Source organism: Lepisosteus platostomus, chromosome 26 (genome assembly GCF_059453375.1).
Source record: "Lepisosteus platostomus isolate fLepPlt1 chromosome 26, fLepPlt1.hap1, whole genome shotgun sequence".
NCBI lineage: Eukaryota > Metazoa > Chordata > Actinopteri > Semionotiformes > Lepisosteidae > Lepisosteus > Lepisosteus platostomus.
The window spans coordinates 5,485,474-5,512,627 of NC_142636.1; the positions used below are offsets into that span (position 1 = coordinate 5,485,474).

Genomic DNA, 27,154 nt, shown 5'->3' on the forward strand with positions numbered 1-27,154 from the left:
GGACAGGAGTGAGTTCTTTACACAAAGTATTGTAGGAGTGTGGGACAAGCTACCCAGCCATGTTACTGAAACCTCTTTTAAGGATAGGAACTGAGGTGTATCTGACAAGCATTTTCACTGGTGCCTGTGTTATTACTGTGTGAATAATTAATCTAAAATATTCCTACTGTACTATTGTTAATCATTCAGGCCCCGCCCCCTGCTGTTCGCGGCTTCTGATTGGCTGAGTCGCAGGTCCGCGCGCTCGGCGTCTCCGCCTCCTCCGCCTCCTCCGGCTCGCGGCTGCCCGCTCCGCTGAGGGCGCGAGAGGAGCGCAGCCGTTATTTGTGAGCGGCTGTGTGTCGGAGGAGCGATCGTCTCCCTGCGGCTGATCCCTGTGGAGGCGTGTGGGGCTCCTGAGGCGCGGCTCTCTCTGCCTCCTGTCACTGCGGAGAAGAGCCGAGGGCAGACCTGCAGCCCCGCTCCGCCGCTATGAGAACCAGCGGGTCTGCAGGACCGTCAGTCTCGGACCTCCTGCGGCCCAGCGACGGGTCTCTGCTGCTCCCGGCCGCAGGGCTTCACACACCGTGGCGCTGCTGCAGGGCGCTGCAAGACGAGCTGCTTCAAGACCAGATGTGTCGCTGCGGACTGGTTAGAGCACAAGGTCTGTGCGTGAGCGAGCGGAGTGACCATGAGGAGGAGCCGGAGAGCAGATCTGCAGGGCGAGTCTGGGTCACAGGAGGACTAATGAGCAGGCTGTGTCTGGGAGAGGTCTGGCAGGAGACTGGAGTGACAGTAGAAGCCCTGATGAGCGAGTCGTGTGAGAGAGGAGGGAGAGGCGAGTCTGGATGGAGGGAGGAAGGGGTGTCTGACGTCATATCGTGAGCAAGACGCTCCGCTCCGTGTTTTCTGAAACTTTCCGGCTGACACTTTGGAAATCAGACAATTAGTGCTTCTGTTGGTAGAGTTGGGAAAAATCAGAAAGCATATAAAATTGTAATTTTATAATTAAATATAGTGATTATAATGACTTATTAAACGTGAGCGTGACGTCGACACATCGGGATTGTGACGCAACAATTGCGGTCCGGGAAAGCGCTCCGGTGCTGCTGAGTCGCTCAGCGCTGATGCTCGTAGCGAAGAAAACACTTCAGCTCGACACGGCTTGTCAATATTCTCTGTCTTTTCACTGAAGATCCTGGTGGTTTACGGACGAGGTAGGGACCTGCCGAGGCTCCGTATCGCGGATCCGATTGTTCTTGTTTCTCCTGGGCAGATCGAGCGGTTATTGTGTTAACACGGTGTTCAGTAAGAGGGGGTTAAAAGCTCTTAACATGCTGGAGTTTTATTTAATCCCAGAGTGCAGATCTGAACAGGAATTCATTGCTGCTTCTGTTCCTGTCTCTGCTTTCACTGATGTGAAGAATTTGCTTGTGTTCTCAATATCCCCTGTCTGCCCTTCAGCCTGTTGGGTTGAATTCCAGTAGGACCAGCTGGTTAGAGAGAGTTCTGTGGTGTCTAGTGGGTCTGCACTAGCCTGTCAGCAGTACCTTGACTCCCAGTGTGTGAGAAGCGCCGCCCAGCTCCCTGCTTCACTGTGCTGTTCTACTGGCTGACTGACAGGTCCAAGATGAGCCCGAAGGAGTGCAGCTGTGAGCCCAGCAGGGTGAAGTGGCTCTCCTCCTGTGTGCAGCGCACAGGCTGCCAGTGCCCCGGGCCAGGTATGACACAGCTGGATCTAGACCAGTGCCCCCTGAAGCCAGTCCCCCCACACACTGACTCCTGGCTTCCCTTTCCACTGGGACTCCATCCCTGGGCTCAGCTCTGACTGACCTGAGGGGCTCTTCGCTGTCACCCTGCAGGTCTCCTCAGCTCGAGGCAGGGAAAGCAACAGCAGTCTCTTCATCTTTTCAACTAATGATGATTTGAGCAAAAATAAACAGAAGATTTAAGCTAAAATAATAAGATATAAAATAAAATAATTTAGTATGAGAGTATTTTTAAGAAGACTAACATCCATGTAAGGTATGAAACTATTGAAAGTGTTTAAAATGAGTAACTCACAGTGGTTATGAAATGAGCTGTGTCTGAGTGATGTACTGCAATTATTCTTTCATTTACATTTAATTGTAAATTTGGGAAAAGCAAATCTATTGATGAAGATCTGTCCAAGTCCTTTTGACTGGGTGTGAGAGACGCTGAATTAGAGGCTCTAATCCCCTTAGAGCAGCAGAAGGAGGTTCTCCACCTGGGAGCAGAGCTGCTGCCTGATTCTTCTTCAACACTGAGATCCTCTGTTTGCGGAGGAGCAGCTGCTAACAGGACTGATGTGACCCACACAGCAGCTCTGTTTGTGGGCTCTTCAGGGTTCAGAAGTCCCAGTGGCTGCAGCTGTTATTCAGGACCATGAAAACAAAACCCTGCACTCTGAAGCCTCCTGCCCTTAGAGCAGATCTGTATTCCTCTCTACTGGAAAACTGTCCGGGGTGAAAGAGTCCCAGCCTTTACGGGCTGTGGATCAAAAATCATTTTGATCTTTCTAATTCTCAGACACGTGTCAGTAGGGTTATAGGTCCCTCAGACAACAGGTCAGTTTAAGAGTTTTCTCCCTAGAAGTCTGTGCTGCGGCGACACCAGTGTTTCCCCTGTCTGTGTGTCTGCTGTAGATGAGGTCCTGGCTGTTCTGGAGGGAATGAGCAGCTCTGATGAGGAATCTGGGAAGCTCCTGATAGAAGAGCTGCTCTCCCTCCTGCAGAGGAACACCAAGGGGACACTGCCAGTCATCCTGGGATTCCTCGAGAGCCCCCAGGTATCATGAAGGAGCTCCCTACACACCTCCTGACATAGTCGTTGCAAACGCACTCTAATCAGGAGCCCAGTGTGCTCCAAGATACTGTCTCTGCTGTTTCTTACAACTAGAAGTCAGAAGCTAAGCCCTAACGTGTTGTCATCTTGACAGATGTGCTTGAGTGGAAGCCTGGGGTTTCTCTGTGTGTTTCCACTCCCTCGTGTGGTGAGCTGGGGTGGTTCTGCTGTTTCACCCTCAGTGCCCGTTGGCCAGGCTGACTGGCCCTGAAGGAGAAGCCTTTGAACAGACACTCTTGGTGCTGTGATGAGAGCAGCAGTCTCACCCCTGGCTTTGGTTCTTCCCTGCTCTAGGTGACAACTGCCCATCGCTCTGCTGTCCTCCAGGCAGTGGAGAAGCTGCTGCGCAAAACATCTGCGCAGCATCTGGATGAGTCCTTGGCCAAGAGCACCGTCTCGATGGCCTTGAATGAGATGACGATGTCACCGGTATGTAAACCCCTTTTATTCCTGCCTATCGAACTGTTGTCTTCCTGTAGTGCTGTGGTCTGTTTCCTTGCCTGTAGCACACATTGTTACATCTAATGGAAGCAAATCATTGTATGTTAACTTGTGTGCTCATTGGCTTGATCCAAGCTGCAGCTTCAACTCCAATACTATTGACTCCCAAGACGCTCTGATCTCTTTTTACTGTTGTTTCAGAAATGGCTGCCTGACTGGCAACAGCCAGCCAGCAACATTGTCGTTTGTGTGGTGAGAGACCACTACGACAGTACCATGGATATGGTGCTGTCCTTCTTCCAGCCCGGAGTGCTCCCTCACCACACGCTGCTGAATGCTGTAGGAGATATCTCCCGCAACTGCAGTAAGTTCTGTGCTGCTAATGGGGTGTGATCTGCACAGATATATTCCAGATTTTTTACTGTGCTGTATTTCAAACTTCATGATACTGGTCGTATCTGTCCATTCAAGCCCTGATACATGAGCTTATTATGAAGGCTCAGTGTTTGTTACTCATGCCGCTTCTGAGTCTCTAGTGTTATCATGAGCCTTGGTCCCTACCTAGTGTGAAATGTGTTTTCTTTGAAGGTCGTGACATAGCAAGGGATATAGTGAGACTTCTGGACCTGCTGGTGCCTGTTCTTCCCCTTGCTGTGACTGATAAAATGAAGGCAATGATGGCTTTTGGTAAGTGTGCAAGCTGTCTCATTTAGGGGGACAGTTGTTATCAATGCTTGGTTCCACTGGCAATCCACTGACAAGGCCTGTTCAGACCGCTTCCCACTGAACTACAGGACTGCTTTGATGTATCTGAGGAGTGTAGCAGGCTGTTCCTCTCTTGTGTTGTCAGCATTGGAAGGCCTGTATGAGAGCTGGGCAAAATTCCAGGGTCCCGGGCAGTGTGTTCAGGACTGTTCAAGCCAGGTCATCATAAGTTTTGATATAGTGCACAGATGGCTGCCATCTTCTGAGCCAAAGGTATGGGATCTTTAATCCAGTGTAGGTTATTTGACATCTTATTAATCATCCTGAATTCTCAGATGTTCTGGAGGAAAGAATGGACTTGAATGCCAAGAAAAGATGTGTCCATGCAGGTATTAGGGAAGGGTATCAGGGTCCAGGGTTCAGATCACAGTAAGCAAAGTTGAATAGGGTGCACTTATGAAGCAGGTTTTATTCATTGCTCAAAGCTGTTCTAACTGTCTGTGGTTTTAGACAAGTTTGCTTTCCTGTGACTGAATCCTTTCCTTGAGGATGATGGTGTTTGTGTTTTGTCTGAAGGTGACAGAGGCCATTGTCTTGGCCCTGGCAGCTATGTGCTGCCTGCTCCCTGAGGAGAAGTTTCAGAGTGAGCTGCCAGCAGTTTTACAGGCCTTCCAGCCACTGTATGCAGCTGAGCTGGACATCAGCTACTCCAGAATCAACAAGGTAGGGCTGTGACCGACGATGGGCCTTTAGGTGTACAGGTTGTGGATTGCGAGGTCCGTTTCTTTTAGAAAATGGATTTTGATTCCTTAAATTGTAGATCCAAACAATCACTAGTAGCACTTTCCCAGTGTCCCTTTGTCCACAAGCTCCAGTGATGTGCTGGTGAGGCCCAGTGCAGAAGAGGATTATGGTCTGTGGTGCCCCATGTGATTGTGGAAGGGTGTGAACAAGATGGATCTGCCAGGGGTAGAGTCCAGGGGAGGCGTTATCCTGCTCTGTCAGATTTTTGTGTGTGATCAAACTACCAAAATCCTAATGATAACGTGTTATTGCATACACTGAGAGAGTGAGGCCTCTTGATGAAGCAGCAGTGCCTCTCCAGATTGACTCCAACGTGCTCTTCTTTCAGAGTCTGAGTGTGCTTGTGGGGGCAGCAGTGCCGAAGGCCAGACCAGTGCTGGAATCCCAGCTGGAGCAGCTGCTGACCATGGTCCACGCCCAGGTAATGGGGACAGCAGCCCGCTCACCTGCACAGACAGACGTCACAGTAGTCAGTAAGAGTGTCTGTCTGAGGGGTGAAGCCCTCAGGAGCCTCATCAATGACAGCAGCTCAGTGCTGTGATCTACCCCTCTCCACAGCTCATGGCAACACAGAAGTGCCGTGTATCTGACTGCTGAAGCCCTTATTCATTCAGTTGAAAGATATTGATGACTCGGCTCATTTTATCATGGCATTAGAACAGCAGTCCATGAGAGAGTGTGCATGATGCCCTTGTGGGTGTTGTAAGAGTGCTCTGATGCCTGTCTGGTGTCCCAGGATCTGGCAGTGCTGATGGGGCTGTGTGCCAGTGTGAACCTGGATGTGGTGCTGTCTGTGCTGAAGAGACTGGAGACCCAGCTGACTGACCCAGCCTTCCCCTGCAATGAGCAGGGCTCTAGGGTAGGTGTACTGCATCACAGTCCTGACAGACAAACAGAAGCTGCTCTTAATGTCAGCTTCTACCTACAAGTTTCAGCACCTTGATCTGGATTGTCATGCTTGTTACTGCAGAGTGATTTCACCTGTGCCCTGATTCTGTGCTATGGGCACGTTGCACTTAAAGCACCTGCAGAGGATCTACTGCAGAGAATGGACACTGACTTTATGGAGAGACTGAGACACCATGTCACCAGTAAGGTAGGCAACATGTCCTCCTTTAAGAACAAGAGACCTGACAGAGTGAACCTCACAGCTCCTGTCTGAAGAGTGTATTCAACCACTGATACATTCTGTAATGTGCATCTCTAACGCAGGGAGGTATTCGTAACAACTCTCAGGAATCAGTTCTTCCTTATTTGTTCTGCTACTTTCCTGCACTGTCTGGGTAGAAGTTAATTATACTTGAACCTGATGGGATTGTTATGGGGAGGAGGGCACAGGGATACAGTGTCCAAGGCTGTCCAGGCTGTGAGTGTCCATCAGAGTCCAGGGCTGGTGGAGGTGAGGTGGCGTCTGGGCTGTCAGTGAGTGAGCTGCTGTGTGTCCCCCTGCAGGAGCCCAGTGTCAGACTGAGCCTGTGCCGCAGTGTGGGCATGATGGCACAGGCAGTGCGCAGCGCCAGTCCCTCCGGAGCTCCCAGCTTCCCTGCCAAGGCCAAGCTCCTGGCGACAATGATGGTCAGTGTGTCTGACGAAGCCGCCTGTCTGCTGTTTTCCTACACGGATGCTCTGGACAAGCTGTATCCTGTCACTGTGAATCGGAGAACAGATAGTTTTTGAGAAGTGATTGGACGGGAAACTGTTTTGCTATTGATCAATACAGTTGTGTTTTTAGCTTTTTGGAAACACTGCTCCAGAAGTATTCAGAAAAATGACTCCTTTGTTCACACCTAGTGACATGATCCTGTGTCCTGTCTCTGAAGACAGCACTGAGAACTGCAACAAAGGGGCAGTAGTGGACAACTTCAACAGTCAGTGTAACAGAGCTCATGTGATCTGTCTGAGATTGACCTGCTGTTCTTGTTCCCTGTAGGCTCTTGACCTGCTGCAATTCTTCGGCAGTAGTTATACTCTGGATGACAGCTTGGAAGAGAGTTTGAGGGAGGGGATATTATATCTGGCTGCACAGGACCTCAGACAGACCATCCAGTCCCTAGTGACCCTCATTTCTCCCTCTGAGAGGTAGAGCACAATTCTAACAGTGAGAAGCTCTTTGCAATGATAAAAGCATCACAACAACAGCACTGTGTTGTGGCGTCAGTGTTTGTGTATTTTAGCTCTGAGAATTAGTTTGAATGCTGAGCCCTGCACTGACAGCTGGGGGTGTATTTTACAGCTCACTCCCGGAGGTGTGGCAGGTCCTCAGTACCAGCCAGGTGGTCTCGGAGACCGTGAAGGACCTGGCTGATCATCTCGGCCTGATGAGGGACATGAAGGTGGATGATCCAGAACTGGATGTAAGTGACTATAGAGCCAATCTGCTGGTGTTTCTAACTGAGCAGAGGACAGATAGTCAGACAGCTGACAGCTACAGCACGGAGGTACTGTCTCCCTGTAATATGTCGCTGCCCAAGAGCAGGCAGAGAGACACCAGCAAACAGGCAAGCGGCTGTGTGAACAAACAGCTCCCTGTTTGCAGCACAGGGACAGGCTGGTGAGCACAGAAAAGCGTGGTGCAGACCAGCAGCCCAAAGCCACGTCCAGAACAGGCCAGATCAAAGCTGGGTGAACACAGAGGCTCAGCACACAGCAAACTCCAAACTCAGAGCTGATGGTAATAAGCACAGTCTGTAAACAGACAGACACAGCACACAAGCACAAGAGGGTAATCTAGACAACAAAGGCAGGGTGAAGCTAGGGGCCAGTATCCGAGGAGCAAAGTCGGAAGACAGGGAGAAGCTTGAGACTTTTGGCCGAGTTCCTGAGCGCTGCCAGACCAAGGGCTTGTGTAGCTTGAACCACCTGAGTCAGGTGTGGTGGACTGGCTAGCACGTCAATTTTAGCTGTCCCTTCTGCTGACCAGCAGCGACCAGCATGACCCTCCCTCAGTGTAACCCTTGTCCCAGCACTACTGGGAATGAAGGCCGACTGGTGTCCTCCTGACTTCAGATCCACAGACACACAGAGGAGCAGCTGGCAGCTCAGAGCTCAGCCCTGACAGAGCAGGAGACCCCAGCTGAGCCAGTTGTTCTGCGGGCTCTACTGGGCTTGATCACTGTCCTGTCCATCGCGGACAAGAGTCAAGCCAAAGCACTGGTGCCCTTTGTGTACTGTAGAGCCAGGCCCTGCTTGGAAAGTGTAAGTTTTTTAGGATGTTCTTTATTCAAATATTGTGTCATTTGTTTTTGTCTATTAAATTTAAATATAACGTTTGTAATTGTAATCAATTGGATATCCATGATTACAGTGTTTGTTCTTTGAGCTACTGAGCTACAGTGACAGTGGGCTCAGACTCCAGCCCTGAGAAGAGAAATAAGTGGTGACAGTTTGTGCGTGTCTGTGTGTAAAGTTTCCCTCTTGTCCTGTGTCTGTGTTACAGGAGAGCCCGGAGGTCCGCAGAGTCACAGTGGTTCTGCTGGGGCAGCTGGTCAGGCTGGGCTCTGAGAAAGCCCGGCTCAACAAAGAGGTCCACAGCTCCCTGGTCAGCGTGCTGCTGAACCTGACTGACCCCAGCCCAGAGGTCATCCAGGTAAAGACACAGAGCTGCCGCTGGCTGGGCTGAGCCTGTGGGACTATGGGTCTTCTCACGTCCTTCTTTGATATTGATACTTGTCACCTATCCAGTGTTTGACCAGCTTTGCAATTGGCGAAGAAAAAAAACCCTACAGTCAGTACGAACTTGTAGCCTGTAAATCTAAACATTCAGAGGGTTACTATCAAGGATGTGTCAAAGGGTTTCAGGGCTGGCTTCTATTTTGTGACATTTGTGTAGTTTCTGTTTAATTTGGGCTCTGTTTCAAGATAAACTGGTTTTGACAATGTGGATTTCCCCAGGCCTGCTGGACAGTCCTACAGCACTTCACCCTGGAATGTGTGCTGTCCATGAAGGAGATGTGCAGGATCCTGGTGAGTGAGGTTCTCCTGGGGCTGGCTTCTGGGCTGCTGGTGAGAGAGGGGAGCACACCCTGCTTTTGGGACACAAACACACGAAGACTTGTGTCAGATTTAGGAAATATATTTGTGCTAAACCAGGCTTACACTGAGCACTAATTACAGTGAGTAGCAGTTTATATCTAGATTATAATCACAGTAGTGCTGATGAGTTCATACACTCTCATTAGATGGATTAGAGGTGTTTATGTGTAATGGAGGGCTGTCTCTCACATGGGGGCTCCTGTACAGTAGTAGCGTGCTGTCTCACACTGCCCTGCAATATTCCCTGTGTCCAGATAACGAGTGGGCAGTTCAGCCTGGCCCAGAGGCTTGCACTCCAGGGTGCACAGAGCAGAAGGGCCTGGGTTCGGGAAAGTGCTGCCATCTTCATTGGTAAGAGCTCAGTGACAATGAGAAGAGTGATTGAGGCTCAGTGTAGAGATGATGCTCCACTGGTAAAAGTGAGTTGTGCTGTGGTTAGTGATGAGGGTATTGCCGGGATGGGAATTCAAGCATTAAAACGCTACTCTGTAGGTTTCCCTTGAAACAGGTTTGAGTCTGAAGGTGTTTGATCACTGGGGTTTTCTCAAAGGACTCAGGCTCTGATATGTCACACTAGTAAAAGGCCTCTAGTAAGAAGGCTCTAGTATGTCTAGCTACAGTAGTCTCATTTCGGCAGCAGGACACTGGGCACCACTTTCAGCCTCGTCTGTGTAGTGTTTGAATTGCATTTTTCTGTCAGTAATGAGGCAGGTTAATCAGACTTACCAATGTCACCAGGAAACACATTTCCATGAGCTGCTCTCCATTCAGAGTGTTGGCAGTGTGCGCTGGTGCAGTATCCTGTGTGGTGCTGTGTGTGCAGGAGCTCTGCTGTTCAACCCCTCTGTGTTTCAGGCCTCCAAGTGCAGCAGCTGCAGAGGAGACTCTGCTCTTGTTTCGCTCTGAGAAGAGCTCAGCGAGGTAACGATGCTTGTGTTTTGTGTCCAGTATGTTGACCAGTTGTTCTTGTACAGTATATAATAATTAATAATAATAATTGCTTACACTTATATAGCACTTTTCTGGACACTCCACTGAAAGTGCTTTACAGGTAATGGGGATCCCCTCCACCACCACCAATGTGCAGCCCCACCTGGATGATGCGACGGCAGCCATAGTGCGCCAGAACGCTCCCCACACATCAGCTATCAGTGGGGAGGAGAGCAGGGTGATAAAGCCAATTCATAGATGGGGATTATTAGGAGGCCACGATTGGTAAGGGCCAATGGGAAATTTGGCCAGGGCGCTGGGGTTACACCCCTACTCTTTTCAAGAAACACCCTGGTTTTTTTATGACCACAGAGAGTCAGGACCTTGGTTTGACGTCTCATCTTAAGGACGGCACCTGTTTACAGTATACTAATGCTAATAGTTTTCACTATACTGGGGCATTAGGACCTACATGGACCACAGGGTGAGCGCCCCCTGCTGGCCCCACTAATACCTCTTCCAGCAGCAACCTTAGTTTTTCCCAGGAGGTCTCCCATCCAGTTACTGGCCAGGCTCACACCTGCTTAGCTTCAGTGGCTTAGTATTTAGTATTTTAGTATTTTAGAGTCTGTTTAACCAGAAATTCTGGCTATAGCCTCTCACACAATAGATACCCAGTGTACAGAGTTTTGAGAAGTTCAGAGCATGGAGATGAAAAATTTATAGTTGGCCTGTTTAGCAGGTTTTTGTGGAATTGCACATCTGTAGTTGCTCTGCTTTATTTTATTCTTTTTAGAGACTTGTGCGGTCTGTGAATTACAGTGTGGCCGTTTCTTCCAGCTTCATAGTTTGACATTTTTGACTACTGTTCCTTCTGACAGTGAAGAGAACACAGATGTCACACAGAAAGGATCTCACACTCCTTCTTTAACCCCACTGCATGAGGTCCAGACCTGCTGCTCTGCACAGTGTCTCCTAACTCACACCTGCTGGGCAAGAGCTGGATCAGCACTGCAGCTGTGTGTCAGGAGCTGAGCAGGACTGCAGGACCCCGAGTAACAGCCTCGTCTCTTTCCTCCCGCAGCCCTGAGGGTCCTGCTGCAGGACCCAGAGCCGCAGGTGCGGGAGAGGGCTGCTGAAGCCATGGGGCTCTTCACCCGGCCCTGAGCAGCACTCTGGAGTCGGGGCGCCCCTCCCCAACCACTGCAGAGACACCTGGGCGCCCCAGCTCAGTCTGGACCAGACAGCACACCTCTCTCCCACACACACACATTTGTGTTTAAATAAATTACACAGCATGTACAGAAGCTGGTTTTCATTCCAGAATGTATGAATGGTGCTGAACCAACACTGAAGTGTATGAAGCGCTTTTCTGTCTTCAGTCTGCAAGTGTTCAGACAGGAGAAGCTGGAAACAAGCTGTTTCACACAGAAGTACAGAATACAGAGCAGTGAAGTGCAGGAGAGAGACAGAGGGGCGCAGGAGAGCTCAGGTGATTCAGCTTCAGCCCAAACCGGCGAGTCTGTCCACCCATCAGTCCGCTGACCTCCTGCGGCACAGCGGCAGGTCTCTGGCTCTCCTGGCCCACAGGGATTTCTCACACCGCCGCCCTGCTGCAGTATGCTGGGAGTCGAGCTGCTCTGAAAGTGCGATGTGCTTTTACAGATTGTTGAGAGCACGAGGTCTGTGTGTGAGGGAATGAAGCAGGAACATTATAATGCACAGTATAGCAGACAGATCTGTCTGTTGCAAATCTAGATCATTCTTTCATACAATAGGTGCAGCAAATGAACATGAATTGTCTTGGTTTGGTTTGGTTGGAGATTTTTATGATCAGGAAAAGCCACGGTGATGGTGTAGCGTGAAAGACAAAGCAGGAGGTCTGTGGAAAGTGGGAGGAAGCCGCACTCTGAAGTGATCGTGGGGAGACGCATGTCTGAGGTCATGTCATAAAGAAGAAGCGCTGCTCTGTGTCTTCACACACTTTCCAACTGACACTGGAAATAAGAGAACCATTTGCTTGTGGGGAGAGCAGGAAGAATACTAAGTTGTATAATAACTTTCAATCAATTAATAATATTAATGATTGTAATCACTGATTATGCACATGTGTCACGTAGTGGCAGCAGGATTGTGACGTAACATTCGGCAGTCAGGAGCGCGTTCCAATTTTACTGACTTAAAGAGCTCAAGTACGAAGCAAAGAAAAAATCTCACCTTCTGAGCTTCTTTTTCCACTGCGGATTCAAGAGTCATAGCTGTTTACTGGACTAGGCAGGGACGTGCTGAGGCTCGGTCACACAGATCGGATTGTTCTAGTGCTGTTTCTCCTGGGCAGATCGAGTTATTACTGTGTGAACATGACTCTGAGCAGGAAGGAGTTCAAGCCTCTTAACTTGTGGGTGGTTTGTATTCACTAGAAGACTATGTACAGAGTGCAGATCTCAGGAGAAATGAATTGTCGCTTCTGTTCATGAAGTGCAGGACTTCCTTGCGTCTTTCATTTCCCCATTCTGCCAGTTAGCAGAGGTGGATTGTATTCCAGTACAAGAAGTTGGTAAAAGAGAGTTCTGTGGTACCTAGTGAGTGTTGCTGCTGGCCTGTGAGCAATACGTTGACTTGTCACGAGCGTGAAGCCATGTCCAGCTCACGTCTTCACTGTGTTGATCATTTTAAATGCCAGAAATGTTTAGTTATAGTGGAATTGTAGGACAGAATTCCCGTTTTGGAGGGGTGCATTAGCACACTATTAGATATTAACCAGGTTGAGGGATGGATAGATTCAGCTCAGTCAGAACACTCAGTCATTTCAGAAGTGGCTGCAGTCCCTCCTGGCCCAGCTGTCTCCAGGTCAGCGCCGGCACCAGCAGGAACCACACGTGAGCCCTGGGTCGCAGACAGGGGTCTAAGAGCTCAAGGACTAGACCCCCTGCACACCAGTCACCAATCAGACTCAACAATAGGTTCTCTGCTTTAGGCAGTGCGTCTGTTGATGCAGATAAGGTGCTCATAATTGGCGACTTGATAATCAGGAATGTTAGAAATCCTAACCATCACAAAGCAGTGGTCTCTGTAAAATGCCTTCCTGGGGCCTGAGTTTCTGACATTGAGGCGAAACTAGACACATTTTCCAGTAATGAATCTTCCACCTTGGTTGTTTACGCTGGAACAAATAATATAAATGTGCAAAAGAGCACAAAGAAACATTTCGGAATTTAGTTGTGTCTGGTCCCTTACCAATCTTATACAGAGGGGACATACCCTATAGTAGGCTAAACTCCCTAAATCGCTGGTTGCATACAATAGAATAACCTTTATTAATAATTGGGACATTTTTTGGGAATGGCTTTTATAAATGGGACGGTCTCCACCTTAACCAGAAGGGATCATTAATTCTATCCCAAAATATAGCAGAGAAGCTGCTTGCTTGACTACTAAGAGCACCAACCAGGCCTCAGCCATGTGATCTTAAATCGTGTGCTGTCTGTACTCCCAGCTCTAGTTCACCTCCTGTACCGACCCAGGTTCTCTACCACACGGCATCCCATCAATCACATTACTATCCAGAACCAGCTATGAGTGTGAATAGACAGAGTATTGCAACTATCACTAGACCTAGATTAGAATTCAGACGTTCCTTTAGGGGCTCCTGTGTTGACACTTTAATTTCCATTCCACTGGAAATTAAACCTAAAGGAAGGTAAACCTAAATCAGTTAAAACATGAAACTACCATAAAATGCTCACTGTTAAATGTTCGCTCACTAGGCAACAAATCAGTTCTGGTTAATGATATGGTTCTTGACACCAACTCTGACCTCTGCCTACTAACAGAAACCTGGTTTCGACCCACTGACACTATTCCTTTAGTTGAAGTCTCACCTAATGGCGAAACTTTTTTACAGAAAGCTCTTTGCTCAGGGCATGGAGGTGGCCTAGCAGCCATCTTCAGTGAGTCTCTGAGAATTGAATTAAAAACGATTAATGACTTTCACACATTTGAAGCAATGCTCCTTAAAATAGCTCCAGAATCATCTACGTACATTCTTTTAGTGTACAGACCCCCCGGTAGATCCCATCCCCACTCAGCTAGTCAAAGATTCCTTCGAAGTACTGGCAGGACCTATAATTAGTATGATGAACACGTCCCTTGCATCAGGCGTTGTACCTGATCAATTTAAGGTAGCGGTTGTTAGATCAATATTGTTCTCTCTTTACATGCTGCCGCTAGGGAGGAAAACATGAAAACATAATATTAACTTTCATTCATATTCTGGTGACACTCAAATATACATTTTGTTTACACCAAATGACAACTCTTCTCTTATCACTTTAGTTAATTGCATTAATGAAGTAAAGATTAGGATGTGTGAAAACTTGTTACTCAACTGACGTTCTATTGTTTGGAGGCAACAATACTGATAGGACTACTATAACTTCAGCACTTAACTCAGAGGATTTAAAAATTTGCCTCAAAGACTCTGCACGTAACCTAGACGTCATATTAGACACGAGGCTCTCATTTAACTCTCATGTTAAAACAGTATCTAAAACATGCTTCCTATAGTTAAGAAATATCACAAAACTAAGGCAGTTTCTCTCCACTCAAGACAGAGAGAAATTCATACATGCTCTTGTGACAGCTGGTTAGACTACTGCAATGCCCTACTATCAGGGAGCACCCTCCAATCTTTCAACACCTTACAGCGAATTCAGAACGCAGGAGCTAGAATTGTTACTAGGAGCTGAAAGTACAACCATATAACCCCCATACTAAGCTCTCTTCATTGGGATCCTGTCAGGTACAGGGCGGACTTCAAAATCCTTCTACACAGTACTTACTTACAAGGCTCTCAGAGGTCAGACACCTGTCTTTCTAATGGAACTTATTAATGTATACCACCCAAGTCGCCTGCTTAGTTCACAGAATGCAGGTCATCTTCATATTCTATGAATTAATAAAATAACAGTTGGCTGTAAAGCCTTTGGTTACAGGACCCCTATCTTATGGAACAGTCTCTCACCCTATATTCAGGATGCCGAGTCAATCTCAGTATTCAAATCCTAGCCTATTTGCTTACACTTATAAATAAAAAAATATATTTCTGGACACTTCACTCAAAGTGCTTTACAAGTAATGGGGATCCCCTCCACAACCACCAGTGTGCAGCCCCACCTGGATGATGCACCAGTACACTCCTCACATACCAGGTCTCAGTGGGGAGGAGACCAGAGTGATGAAGCCAGTTCAGAGATGGGAATTATTAGAAGACCATGATTGGTAAGGGCCAGGGGGAAATTTTGTCAGGACACTGGGGTAACACCTCTACTCTTTTCAAGAAATGCCCTGGGATTTATAATGACCACAGAGTGTCAGGATCTCACTTTACGTCTCATCCAAAGGACGGCGCCTTTTTACATTATTTACAGTAGGAGGAAGTTTGACTGAAGAGAAAGCGACTGCTTTATTCTGCTATCGAAACCACACAAAATATATGCACACATGAGGAGACCGACGGAAAACGTACACAGTTTAGGGTGGTAACTCGTTAACTACAGGCTATAGACTTATAAAGCTACACAGGACACTAAAGCTACTATAACACTATTTACATCAGCAGGGTCAGCTGCTGGTCATTGTGCTGACCCTCAGACTCCCCCCGGCTACAACTCCCAGCCTGCTTCGCGGTACCCTGAGTGCCTAGGTGTGCTTCCTCCTCACCACCGGGCGAGGGCCCTACAATATATTTTAGATTACAAAATATAAACGCGGGAGCTGAAAAAGAATCTTGCAACCGATCTTTTCCGCAATTCGAAAAAAACTACACCAGAAATCCTAAATCAAAGCCGGGATCCAGGAGCCGTCGTTCAAAGCAGAAAGCCAGGAGTCTGAAACCGAGGAGTGTACTTTCCGCAATCCAGAGACCGCAGGTCCAACAGGGACAAGCAGTTCCAAGCCAAAGAGGTGTAAACGAGAACAAGCGAAAAGCAATAATAAAGCTCACATGGACTCCGAGCGAGGAGGTCAGGGAAGACTGTGCTTCAGTGTATAATGAGATGGTGGTGTGGTGGTGAATTAGTGATCCGGTAGGTTGCCTAATTCAGCGTGGTCTACGCAACAGGGAAGCGGGGATCATAACAAGTAGCAAAGGAGCATTTTTTTCAAACATCGGCTGTATAGAGCCCTGTTACTCAGGAGTTAGTCAACGAGGCTCCCAAGTAGAGCTGGGTGTTGTAACTTGGGCATTTCTATCCACCTCCTCCATCTGAGGGTTTATGGCAGAAACTAAACTACACTTTGCCCAATACACAGCTCATCTGTGCTTCAGAATGGAATGTGTTCAACAACTGTACAGAATAGTATGTCTTCCAGGGCGCCTTTTTGGTGGAAGGAAAATAATTCCCTCTTGCAAACAGGTTTCCTTTTCCTGCAGGTGTCACTCATCTAACATGCTTTATGCTCAGCTGCTGAATGATACAAGTCAACAAAGAAAAAGTCAACATACAGTGGCACTGTCTATACTTTACACATGCAAAAGCTTTTAACATTGCACTCTTTCAGTAAGAGTGGTCTCACAAAGGACACCGAGATTTGCCACTCTTCTTGGCCACAAAGCGCCATCGCTGTCCATTGTTCTTGAAAAGCTTGAAATTCCCCCTGATCTGCATTTTTTTTCTGCTGCAGTAACATTTTCACATATTGTTGTCTGTTAACATGGAACAAGAAAGCAAAATATTTATTAAAAAATAAATATTGTAGTATTATTTACTGAAGATATTTCCTTTTAGTGACTTGGTCAGTGACTTGTACAGCTGGTCAGCTCATTGTAAGCCACCATTAGTTCTATATGCAGTTCAAAGCCACAGTCAAGTCTATATTTGTGAGCTTATTTGGGGAGCTGCTGGGATGAGACAAGACCTTTTCTCCTGACATCAGTCCAGCAGAACTGTGGACCAGCTCTCACATGGGATCAACAGAGACTTCACTAACTCACTGCTGAGGTTCAGGCAGAATATCCCACAGTGTTGACCTCTCACAAACATGCGTTTTTATTTACAGGTCAGACACATTGTTAAGCAAGATGTTCTCAATTTGAAAATTTGAGCTGTTCTTTGATCAATTTACAAGAGTTGATCTGTTTTACAATCTTGTGCAATAACCTCACATCTCTAGACAACTAATATCAGAGTTTGTTTCCTGCTTTTCTAGGCACACAGAGCTGTCTGTTAATCACATGAAGGACACCTGATGTCAGGAACTAACGAGGGTTAGAACAATATCCACTGGTGCTCTAATAATGTTAGACACCACATATTGCAATAGAAGACCGTAGGTCGACTGCATTATTTTAAAACTAATTTGACTAAAATCTCAAATTAAATTGAAGATATATCTGTTTCTCCTTTGTGTGACAGGTGCAGATCTTCTGAAGGCTGTGCCCCAAGTTATATAAACTTTGGGTAGAAATATTTCAGTGGTACTCAAAGGTGTTTGGGAAGAATATACCCCAGACCCTGAATTAGCACTCTCTGGTTGTTCAGCGACAATGTCCACATTAACCATCTGCACTGGCGGTTGGAATACATGTGGCTGAACAAAATTGCTTCTATAGCACAAGCAATCTGGAGCCATGCCATGAGATCTGGGCCCCTTTTCCTCAATATATTTAAAAACATAGAGCTTTGTTGTTGTTGTGTGATTATGGCTGTTGCAAATTTTGACTTAACAAGAAAACTGGTAAAAAGGCAGTAGCAAATTTGAGGATTTTTAATCTATTGTCCGTTTTTCATGTTTCTCATTAAAAATATCAAAGCTTTTTTGAAGATCCCAGAGAAGTCTATCCAGAGGCCAGTCAGCCAAGCAGCAGTGCCACCTAGTGGTCAGAAAGCTGAGCACAGACGGGTAGGATTATAACGACATGAGGGATAATGTGCGAAAAATTATAAAGCAAATATTGTTAGGATACATAGTTAAGTGTAACATTTAAATAAGGAGATGCTATACAAAAACTGTACCACTAGTAATGCTTCATTTCAAGTTCACCGTCTGTTGCATCAAAGTTTTTGCTCTGGAATCAGCCCAAACTGTGAAGAGTGACCAGATACATTCTCAGGTTCACGTGATTGTCCTGCACTGTTCAGGGGCCCAATTTATGTATTGAAAATCCTGAAGGGCAACAACAACTCTACTGTATGACCTTCACCTTCCTGTCTGGAAACAGGAGTCACTTCTGTGCACAAAGTGTGGTCAAAAGTACTGTGTGGAACCATATTGTTGCAGTTGGTAATGATCTTTCACAAAAACAAAGCTCAATGACATTGTATCAGCAATTGTCACGTACTCAGCCTACTTTAAAAGTTTAATTCTACATTAAAGATAAATGGGAAAACTGATTACAAGTAAGGAAGTAAAAATGTAAACAATCACCTGAAAAAAGTTACAGTTGAGTGGACTGTACACAATACTGCTTCACTTGACTACAAATGCACACACAACTTGGTAAAGTACTAATAGGTGTTATTTTTGTAATGTGTTGTAGGTATTCATATGGCAACTGCATTTTCAATTGTACAAGTTCACCAAGCCACATCCCACTGAACTAGTTACAGCAATGAAGTATCACACCTAAACCTGAGTTAAACCTCAGGTGAGTATTCAACAATGAATACAAACTCAGTTGTAAAAAAAAAAAAAAAAGCACCCAGTCAACATGGTTAGGGATGTAATAGAAAGTTAAGACCAAGTGCTTTGCACTGACACATTATGGGAACAAACATTACACTGGAGTGGTTTAGGGTTAAGAGAGTGAAAGGCCTTGAGGACCCCAGTCACAGCCTCAACTTACAGCCCTGTTTAGGGCCACTGGAAAAGACCGATCAGTGATGCTCCCCAAGAAACATGGGGGCACTCTAGCTAATCCAGTCATGCACAAAACTGGGACTAAGCCACTGTGGAAAGAGACTAGGTGTTTCATTATCTTATTTCAGGCAAAGGGCCATGTGAGTAGAGGGCTTACAGGTCTGGATATTGATGCCTAATGGGACATGCCAGGTAGTCTTCCTCATTAAATCAGGAGGACTGGTTTTAAGATCATTAACCAATTTGAAGCTACAGAATTAGACACCACAGAAGAACATGGTTTTTCAGGCATTTTTATTGCAGCACAGAGAAAACCAAAGACGGGCATTAGTGCCTCATTCCACTCTGAATCCTTCATGCAGCCCAGTCATGCCTGTCACTTTCCACTCAGGACCAGACCACACAGGCTGCTCAGACCTGGCACCTCTGGACTCGGCCATCTTTGCACACAACCCAGAGGATTCCTCGGTCATAGGACACATGCCTGGCCACACCAGCTGCCCTTAGAGCCCACCAGCTCCTGCCAAAGGGGTTACAGGCATCAACACCAAGCCTGCAGGAAAAGGCACAGGGTTAGAGCAGCCTAGAATTAGGACAGTCATTCAGGCAACCATGTGCATTTAACCCTCCCCCAGCTCACCTCTTGAAGACCACTCCATTCCTGTTCACCCCATACACACTGCCATCTGAGCCCACCTCCACCAGGGACAGGGAGCCCTGAATGGGGTACCACCTGTCAGAGCCTTTGCAGGAATCCCCACTCACATCCAGCTTGACGAAGATCCGGTCCAACCTGTTCACTCCCCAGCAGCCAAAAGGCCCACAGGAATAGTACTTGAGGGAGCCCACAACAGGAATCCAGGGGATGTTGCCCTGGCCAGCATACTGCAGCACAGGCCCGCTGTTCAGGCAGAAGATGGAATTGGCAGCATTGACACCAACCACGAACTTGTCTCCACCAGCATCAATCTGGATGAGGGAGCCTGCAGAGGAGAGCAAGAAACAGCTGTTCTCAGCAGGGGGCAGTGCAGTGCTCATTCCTCAGTATGAAGTCATGAACACTTGAGGAATGAAAGATGTTCTGGCTGAAAGCAGCCACTAACCATGGATAAACTTGAAAGCTACCATTTCTAACCCATATAGATCAGCTGCAGCCTCACCTGGCTGTACTTGGATCCACCTTCCCCGAAGCCACTTGAACACAAGGCTGGCGACACTCACACTCCAGAGCCCTGCTGGCCCCACACTCACATGTTTCCCCTTCATGGCCAGAGAGACCCAGCTGTTGCCCTGGTAGCTGACCAGGTTGTCTGCATTGTCGACTCCACACACCCTTCCAGCACCAGCATCTATCTGCTTCAGACTGCCAGGCACAGCCCGACACTGCAAGGCTTCAGCCACAGACACTGGGGAGGAGAGGACACCACTGGGTCAATGATCACTTAAAAGCAGCCTGAGCTGAGGGCAACATAGGATCATGAGCATCCGACACGGAGGGACTAAGTCAGTATACGAGGACAGAAGAAACAAGCCAATAGGGCATTAATGAATCAGCAACAACCACAAGTGAACAGAGCTCCATACACAGAGAATCAAAGGTTTGCAGAACTTCAAGAGCACACAAACATCCATGTCATGGACTTAACACTCAGGCAGCATCTATACTCAAGATCAAATACCTATACTGAAATCCTTAAATACTAGCAGCATGCAGTTAATCCTCCCATCTGCCTTTATGCTGCTCCTTTTAGTCAAAGTAAGAAACCCAAACCTTACCTAGAAAGAATCCTACAAGCAAACACAACACACAGCCTCTCCCTTCCATGTTGATGAGTGATCACACAAACCTCATGTATGGTATAAACCCCCACAGTGGCCTTTATATACTCAAGACTGCTGGGCTTCAGCTCCTACACACACCTGTCTAACCAGGTGTTAAATTGTGAACCATAACCAGCTGCTGATTGAATCACTCAAGTATCAATTACAGAAGACATCATTAATTATATTCTTTCCATAGACCTTATCCTCAGGGTTTAGGAATCATGGCGACAAGAACTGAAATTGAAGCCCAGTGCTTCAGATAGTCATGAGCTGGATTAGTACTAATACCAGCAGTGACATCCTCCAGTAGTGCAGGTCAGGGGTGGTCTAAATTAGATAACGAGACAAATAGTTTCATTGCAAAGCTGAATGTTTGGTTACTCTTGCTCTTTGTCATGAGATATTTTTTTTCATTTCAGATTTGATCTCCCAGATTAAAGATTACATTTTTCTGAGCAATTAGAGGAAAATATCTGGGCCCTAGACTGAAATATTCCAAGTCCAGTCTTGTTTTCTTAGTTAATGTCATGTGGGAGAGGATTGGTGATAATTAAAATCTATGAAAGCACAAGTTCCTGCATTCAGAATGGGGAATTAATGATACTGTAGCTCTTAAAGCACTTAATTCACGAGTGACCATTTGGACAGCACAGTGGTGTGGATTAAGGACTGCAGCCTCACAGTTCCTGGGGTTGATGTCCAACTGAATTTCCTGCTGTGTGGAGCTTGCATGTCTTCCATGCGGTTTTCTCTATGGGATGTAATGGAAAGTTACTGAAAAAAAGTGTTTTATCCTAAATATGTCAGTTTACGGGCAGAGCTGTGTTGTAAAAGCAGCTGGATTCTTAGAACAAAGTGTGATTGTACCCAGCGAGTCAAGGCCATGGGATGTTCTAAGAATATGTTGATCTCTGTCCCAGCAAAAAGGCGATGGGTAACTGCACGTAGCTGTCTTCTCTGTCCTAAGCCTAAGACCTATAAGGACTGGAAAATTACAGTCTCGCCTGTCTTTGTTTTACCAACCTACCATAATGAAGTAAACACGTTGAGGTGTTGCACCAGCTAAGTGTATAAAATAAGGGACCTTTTCCTATTTTACTTTGAAAATCAGCTCTCACTTGCTGCACAGACTGGTGGTTGCTGTTTTTCCCTATTGCGCAATATGAATAAATGCCTTACTGAGTGAATGAGAACACCTCTTCTGGCTCGTCTTTGATAAAATTCCAAGACAGGGACATGTTTGCTGCCAATTTAGAAAGGCATCCTGGCTTTTCAAAATAGTTTACATGTATGTAAAAAGTTATGTCAATGATTAAAAAATTGCAGCTTAACACAGACAACACAGCAACAGTGTAACGAATGATACAATAATAATAATACTATACATACAGTACAATCAGTACAGTGAGAAGTGCACTACGAAGAGTTACTCACAGTCCAGAACACACAAAGAACAGAACAGTACACAAATTGCACAATATAAATATGATTATAAATGTATTGCACAGGTCCCTGGCATATATTGCCCAAAAACGTCTTTAAACGGGAAAAAGAAAAAGAACAGCTGGATCAGTTTACTGTTCAGTCCAGAAACAGGTCCCTGTCAATGTTGCCTCTGTCCAGACACACAGTGGATGCGTTGTACAGTCTTATGGCAGAAGGCAAGAATGACCTCCTGTAGCGCTCCCTGTCGTGCCGTGGTTCGATCAGTCTATTGCTGAACGTGCTCTTCAATCTCACAAGCATGTCATATATGGGAGACGTTGTCCATGATGGCCTCTAGTTTGGACACCATTCTCCTCTTGGCCACTAACTCCAGGGGGTCCAGGCCAGACCCAATGACAGAGCTTGCTCTCCTGATGAGCTTGTTCAGCCTGTTAGAATACACTGCTCTAATCCCAGGGTCCCAGCATACCACTGCGTAGAAAATGGCACTCGCCACCAACTGATAGAACATATGTAGCATCTTACTACATACATTGAAGGACCTGAGCCTCCTCAAGAAGTAAAGTCGGCTCTGACCCTTCTTGTAGATGGCCTCGATGTTCTTAGACCATTCCATCGTCAATGTGCACTCCCAGGTACTTGTACGAGTCCACCATCTCCACGCCACTCCCATGGATATAGACAGGAGTATGTTTGACGCTTTTCCTCCTGAAATCTACCACCAGTTCCTTCATCTTTGTTACATTCAATTGCAGGTGGTTCTCCCCACACCACTCCACAAAGCTCCTGACCTCTTCCTCTGCACTCTTCCTCCTGCCTGTAGCGGCGAGGCTTAATAATAAGACAGAATTAAGTGTTTCTGAGCTTTCCCAAATTAGGCCTCATTTCTCTGTTCATCTCTGTGGTGCAGCCACAGAGAAACCATTCATGCAAGGTGATTTAAGGTCCAAGGACAGCTCCCAAAGGGGGATGCACTTAGCTAAGCCTGGCTATCATGATCAATGGTCACCCATTGGCGCCTATCTGTCTAGGGAGTGCGAGTTGGACATCTGGACTGCATTACTAAGTGTCAGGAGTAAGTGACTCATATCTCACCTTGATCAACCAATCAGGGACTGGTAGGGCCGAGTAACCCACGTGGGACTCTGATGCCCATGGAACTTTCAACCAATCAATGAGCTGAAGTTCCTCCAGGTAAAAACAGGCAACACAGAGAGCCTGTGAGAGAGAGATTCAACAAGATTCAACAAGATTCAGATTCGACAAGATTGAGATTCAGATTCAACAAGATTCAAAGGAGAATTCCAGGGCAGGACGGCCCAGGAGCAGAAGGCTCCCAAGGGCAGGACATTCTCGCAGCGCGCCTCCTGACCATCCTGAGACTCAGCCCGGACAACCACGGAACGGCCAGTGTGTCCGAGTGCCAGAACTTTCCTTTGTTCTAAGAGTCTAGAGTGGAGGTTGCCAGAGAGTAACCAGCAGCAGGCCTTTTGAACAGGTCGGAACTGTGGACAGCTGAATCACTATTCAGAACTAGCTCTTCATCAGGAACGAACCAGTCCTCTTCCTGACTTGCTGGGACCCACAGTCATCTTTTCTCCTGTGCACAAACTTTGCTAGTTAATGCCAACAGTGAGCATCAGCAGCGCACCGTCGCAAGCCGCACAGCACAGCCTGGCACGGAGCCAGAGAGCGCGGATTGGACAGCAACAGCCTGCAACTGTTCCTTTGTGCCCGCAGGAGATCTGAATCCCCAGAGATTGGATGAGTATTCAACTTCAATGCATTACAGCTCGAGAATTCAATTGTTATCCCAACCAGTTGATATCAATTTAATTCCTAAGAGTTATGTACTTGTTTTGAGTATCTAATGTAGAAGTTGTAACCAAGTTCACTTTACGAAACGGTCTTAATGAATGATATACTGAACGTATGTCCTCTTGATATGTGTAACTCTTTGTAACTGATTGAATATATATCTTTTGTATTCTGATAACCCTCTCGATAAGATCTGTTAGGTTATATGCATATTCTATGTATTAATAAATGTATCCTCGTGTATTAGTACCTGTGTGTGCGCGTTGTTTGAGTTATGTCGCATGGTTGGATTCTAAAGCCATCAAAAGAATCAACTTTGTGATTTACTGCTACAATTAATAATTGTCTCAGTAAATGCCCAAACCCTACAGAACTGGTGCCTTCAGAGAGCCACTATAATCTACATATTTGGCGTCCCTGAACCGGTTTTCTCTACAGTTATTTGGCGTCCCTGGTGGGCGTGGCAAGACTGAAATGAGTCAACCAAGCGGAATAATTCAATATAAAACGCCGCGGGTTTCATACACGACAATACAGTGTGCTGAAAGCCGAAAGGAAAAAAAAGTTCCCCTTGCTCTTTAAGCAGTGTTTGATTGTTTTGTGATCTTTTGCGATCTACCGGGTTGATTGCATACTTGATCTTGTGGTTTTCTGTGGTAAAACTGTGATTTCGTACTTAAAAGTAATACTCTTTAGGTTTAACGATGGTTGCTAAAAGGTCTGAATTCGAGTCGCTATTAAGCACTCTCTCTAGCAGCGACAAGTCTGACCACGATCTCTTCCATATCTCCGTCAGCGGAGAAGCTAGAAGAATAAATCTCCATTCTCTGAGAGAGCTAGCGAAGGACATAGAGAGATTTGACCCCGCAGTGTCAGAGAATAATATCGAGAGTTATATTCAAGACCTCAGGTATTACCTGCAGTACCTGCCAAACGCCACAGAACAGGAGAAAGTGTTTCTGGTCAGGAAAACTACCAGCAGAGCTGTACATGAGTGGATGGCTAGGCAGATGAAAGAAGTCTGTAATGATTTTGAGGAGCTGTGTCAAGCACTTATTGAAGAATACAGTGCGTTTATTGACCCGACTGTCGCGATAGCCGCCGCTCTTAACATTAAGCACGAGAGAGCAGAGTCCCCTCGCGAATTTTACGAGAGACTTATTTTGCAGGGCGAAATGATGAGGGTTGCGAAGAGAACACACATTTCAAGGGTTTATTCATTGCGAATCTCCACCCGTCAGTCAGAAAGATGATCTTAATGCATACAGATGCACAGACCATGAAAATGACTGATATTAAGAGATTCGTGCAGAAAGCCTGGGAGTATGATGTCCAAAGTCGCTCTGAGCAAAAAGTTGCTAAAGCGACTGCGTTCGCCGTCAGAGCCAGGAGGGTTAATTCCCCCCTGCTCGAAGGAGCACAGGCTCCTGAGCTGGCTAAGCCCCGTTCCAAAGCAGGCACACTGGACCGCACCCAGCGTCCTAAGTGCCATGAGAACACCAGGGGAGGGAAAGGGCTAGAAAACACTGAACAAAAGGATTCAGTAGCCGCCCGCCTGGCCAGGCTTGAACAAGCTTTATTAGGACAGGGACAACCGCTCCCCAAGGCTGCCGGAAGCGTGAATGAGCTGATACTCTCCACTGGAGGAGGCGGAGACCCGCCCCCTCTCCCTCCCTCAGTCTATCTGATTGAGCGGAAGAGTTCCTGCCTGGATGAGGTCAGCCACTCCCAAGTGAGTGCTGACTCCACCCCTGAAGTCACAGAGCAGGCAGTAAAACGCAGAGGAAAAGCAAGAAGCTTTTACCTCAAGGCTGCCATGGGAGATGTCTTACCCAGTGAGACACTGATTGACACTGAGGTTGAAAGGTGTTTGATGTCACACGGCAAGCTCAAACGGGTAGAAAAAGAAAAGGGCATGCGACTCAGAGAGGAACCTTTGGTGGATCACCAGAAAGGCAAGGTGTGGAAACAGGTCAAGGCTCCTAAGCCTTCTGTACAGAAGGAAAGGGGGGCCAAGAGGCAGACTGTGCTCACACAGTGCCCACCGAACACAGAAGCCCATGCGGAGATTCCTTCTGTTCCCTCTGGACAAGAAATAAAAATATTTCCTTGTTCCCCGGATATACAGGGAAGTCGTGTCCCGGCTGAGGTCCCAACAGCCTCCATGCCACAGGAGCGGTGCTCCAAGCAGCCGCCTGATCCACCAGGTAAAGCACACACCTTTTACATCCCTAAAGAGGAGCAGATCTCCCCACCTGGCGATGAAAAGGAGCTTTCCCTGTGCACCCTGGCACCCAAGAGGGTTCAGGAACACCACCCCGCAGTGGTGGAAGGGATCCAGATGGCAGGAGACCAGGTTGGTGATGTAGCCCTCACCCTTGGCCCTGAGAGGTCCTCTATTAGTGAGGATCTGCTTGAGCAGCTGTCGCAGGGCCACCGCCAGGTGCCCCTAGTGCAACATTCACAGGTTAGACAGGAGGTCCAGCTGGACGCTGAGACTACTGCGCTGTGGACACACCTGATCCCAGATGCCGATTCCCTCTGCTGTGACCCAGGGAACCTGCAGTCAGGTAATATTATTTCTCACAACTACCAGGTAGTGAGTGAGACTGACCTGATTGTTCCTGCCTCAACGGCAGGGTTGCCAACACACCCAGTCCCCAGGAAGGGACAGGGAATGAAAGCCGAGCCGGTTTTCTTACAGCCACCAGCTCAGTTTGTCAGTCTGAGTCTGACCAACAGTGGTTCAGCCAGACTGGAGCTGGATGGTCAAGCCACCCGCCTGCCAGTGCAGGACATCGCAAAGAGGGGTGTCAGAATCCCCGCCTGCACTGACATGGGCCTGGTGAGTGATAGTGAGTTCAAAGACAGTGAACTAGCTATCCCACTGCTGGGGCAGCTCCCTGAACCCCTAGCGAGGGAAGGGGGGAGCGAGCAGGTGTCCTACACCCACGCCCAGCGAACGATTGTAAACATGCCAATAGAGGGATTCCTCAATCAGGAAGTGTGCAGGGTGGACCTGAACAGTGAGAATAGGGTAACAATCCCAGATCACTCAGGTGCTCCAGATGACCACTCAGCCGAGGGTCAGGCATGCTCCACCGCTGCACCGCCCCCTGCAGGGTTCCTAGAGCACAGGCATGAACAAATCGAAAAAGCAGATGCCCTGGAAACGGAGGAGCAGCATCAGCCGCTGCGTCAGATCTCCCCAGATTTCCAGGATGTTGGTGCCCAAGATGCCACAGGGCATACTGAGAAAGACACCATGTACATGCTGCGCCAGCTTAGAAAGGCAACAGTCACTCAGAAGGAGATGACTGGGATCAGCCACCCGAAAAGACTTTTGGGAGGACTGATTGCTGCCACCACTGTTGTGCATTTGCTATTTCTGGTAGGTTTGTGTGCTACTGGCACTCTCACCCTGACTGCCCCAAGAAGGCAGGTGTCAGAG

The 27,154-nt window shown here is 47.3% G+C and overlaps 1 protein-coding gene and 1 pseudogene across 12 annotated transcripts; one reads left to right on the forward strand and one right to left on the reverse strand.

The window, feature by feature from the left end:
• Window positions 1-249: 249 nt before the first annotated feature.
• Window positions 250-11,063, forward strand: LOC148639788 (uncharacterized). 11 transcript variants are annotated; one of them, XM_088621074.1, is made up of 20 exons: window positions 253-1,196; window positions 1,603-1,700; window positions 2,646-2,788; window positions 3,139-3,273; window positions 3,487-3,649; window positions 3,874-3,972; window positions 4,136-4,263; window positions 4,567-4,713; window positions 5,123-5,215; window positions 5,531-5,653; window positions 5,765-5,890; window positions 6,247-6,369; window positions 6,725-6,873; window positions 7,028-7,148; window positions 7,801-7,989; window positions 8,231-8,380; window positions 8,686-8,757; window positions 9,081-9,245; window positions 9,682-9,747; window positions 10,841-11,063. In XM_088621074.1, exons 2-19 carry the CDS (start codon window positions 1,610-1,612, stop codon window positions 9,730-9,732), a joined length of 2,268 nt encoding a protein of 755 aa, XP_088477200.1. In that variant the 5' UTR covers window positions 253-1,196; window positions 1,603-1,609; the 3' UTR covers window positions 9,733-9,747; window positions 10,841-11,063. The 11 variants fall into 11 exon arrangements, with proteins under 11 accessions (XP_088477208.1, XP_088477200.1, XP_088477201.1 ...); XM_088621075.1 differs by lacking the exon at window positions 10,841-11,063 and adding an exon at window positions 10,638-10,832; XM_088621076.1 differs by lacking the exon at window positions 10,841-11,063 and adding an exon at window positions 9,868-9,885.
• Window positions 11,064-19,251: 8,188 nt separating this feature from the next.
• On the reverse strand, window positions 19,252-20,500 carry LOC148639789 (fish-egg lectin pseudogene; annotated as a pseudogene). The gene is made up of 3 exons (XR_015930733.1): window positions 20,392-20,500; window positions 19,776-20,021; window positions 19,252-19,598 (listed from the first exon to the last, which is right to left on the reverse strand). The product of XR_015930733.1 is annotated as a fish-egg lectin pseudogene (transcript).
• Between the last annotated feature and the right edge of the window lie 6,654 nt (window positions 20,501-27,154).

Bases quoted from the DNA above. Each gene is read 5' to 3' on its own strand.
- LOC148639788 (XM_088621072.1), top strand. From the start codon at position 1,610: ATGAGCCCGAAGGAGTGCAGCTGTGAGCCCAGCAGGGTGAAGTGGCTC. The intron at 1,701-2,645 runs GTATGACACAGC...TGTCTGCTGTAG, and splicing joins CTGCCAGTGCCCCGGGCCAG to ATGAGGTCCTGGCTGTTCTG. The intron at 3,650-3,873 runs GTAAGTTCTGTG...TTTTCTTTGAAG, and splicing joins AGATATCTCCCGCAACTGCA to GTCGTGACATAGCAAGGGAT.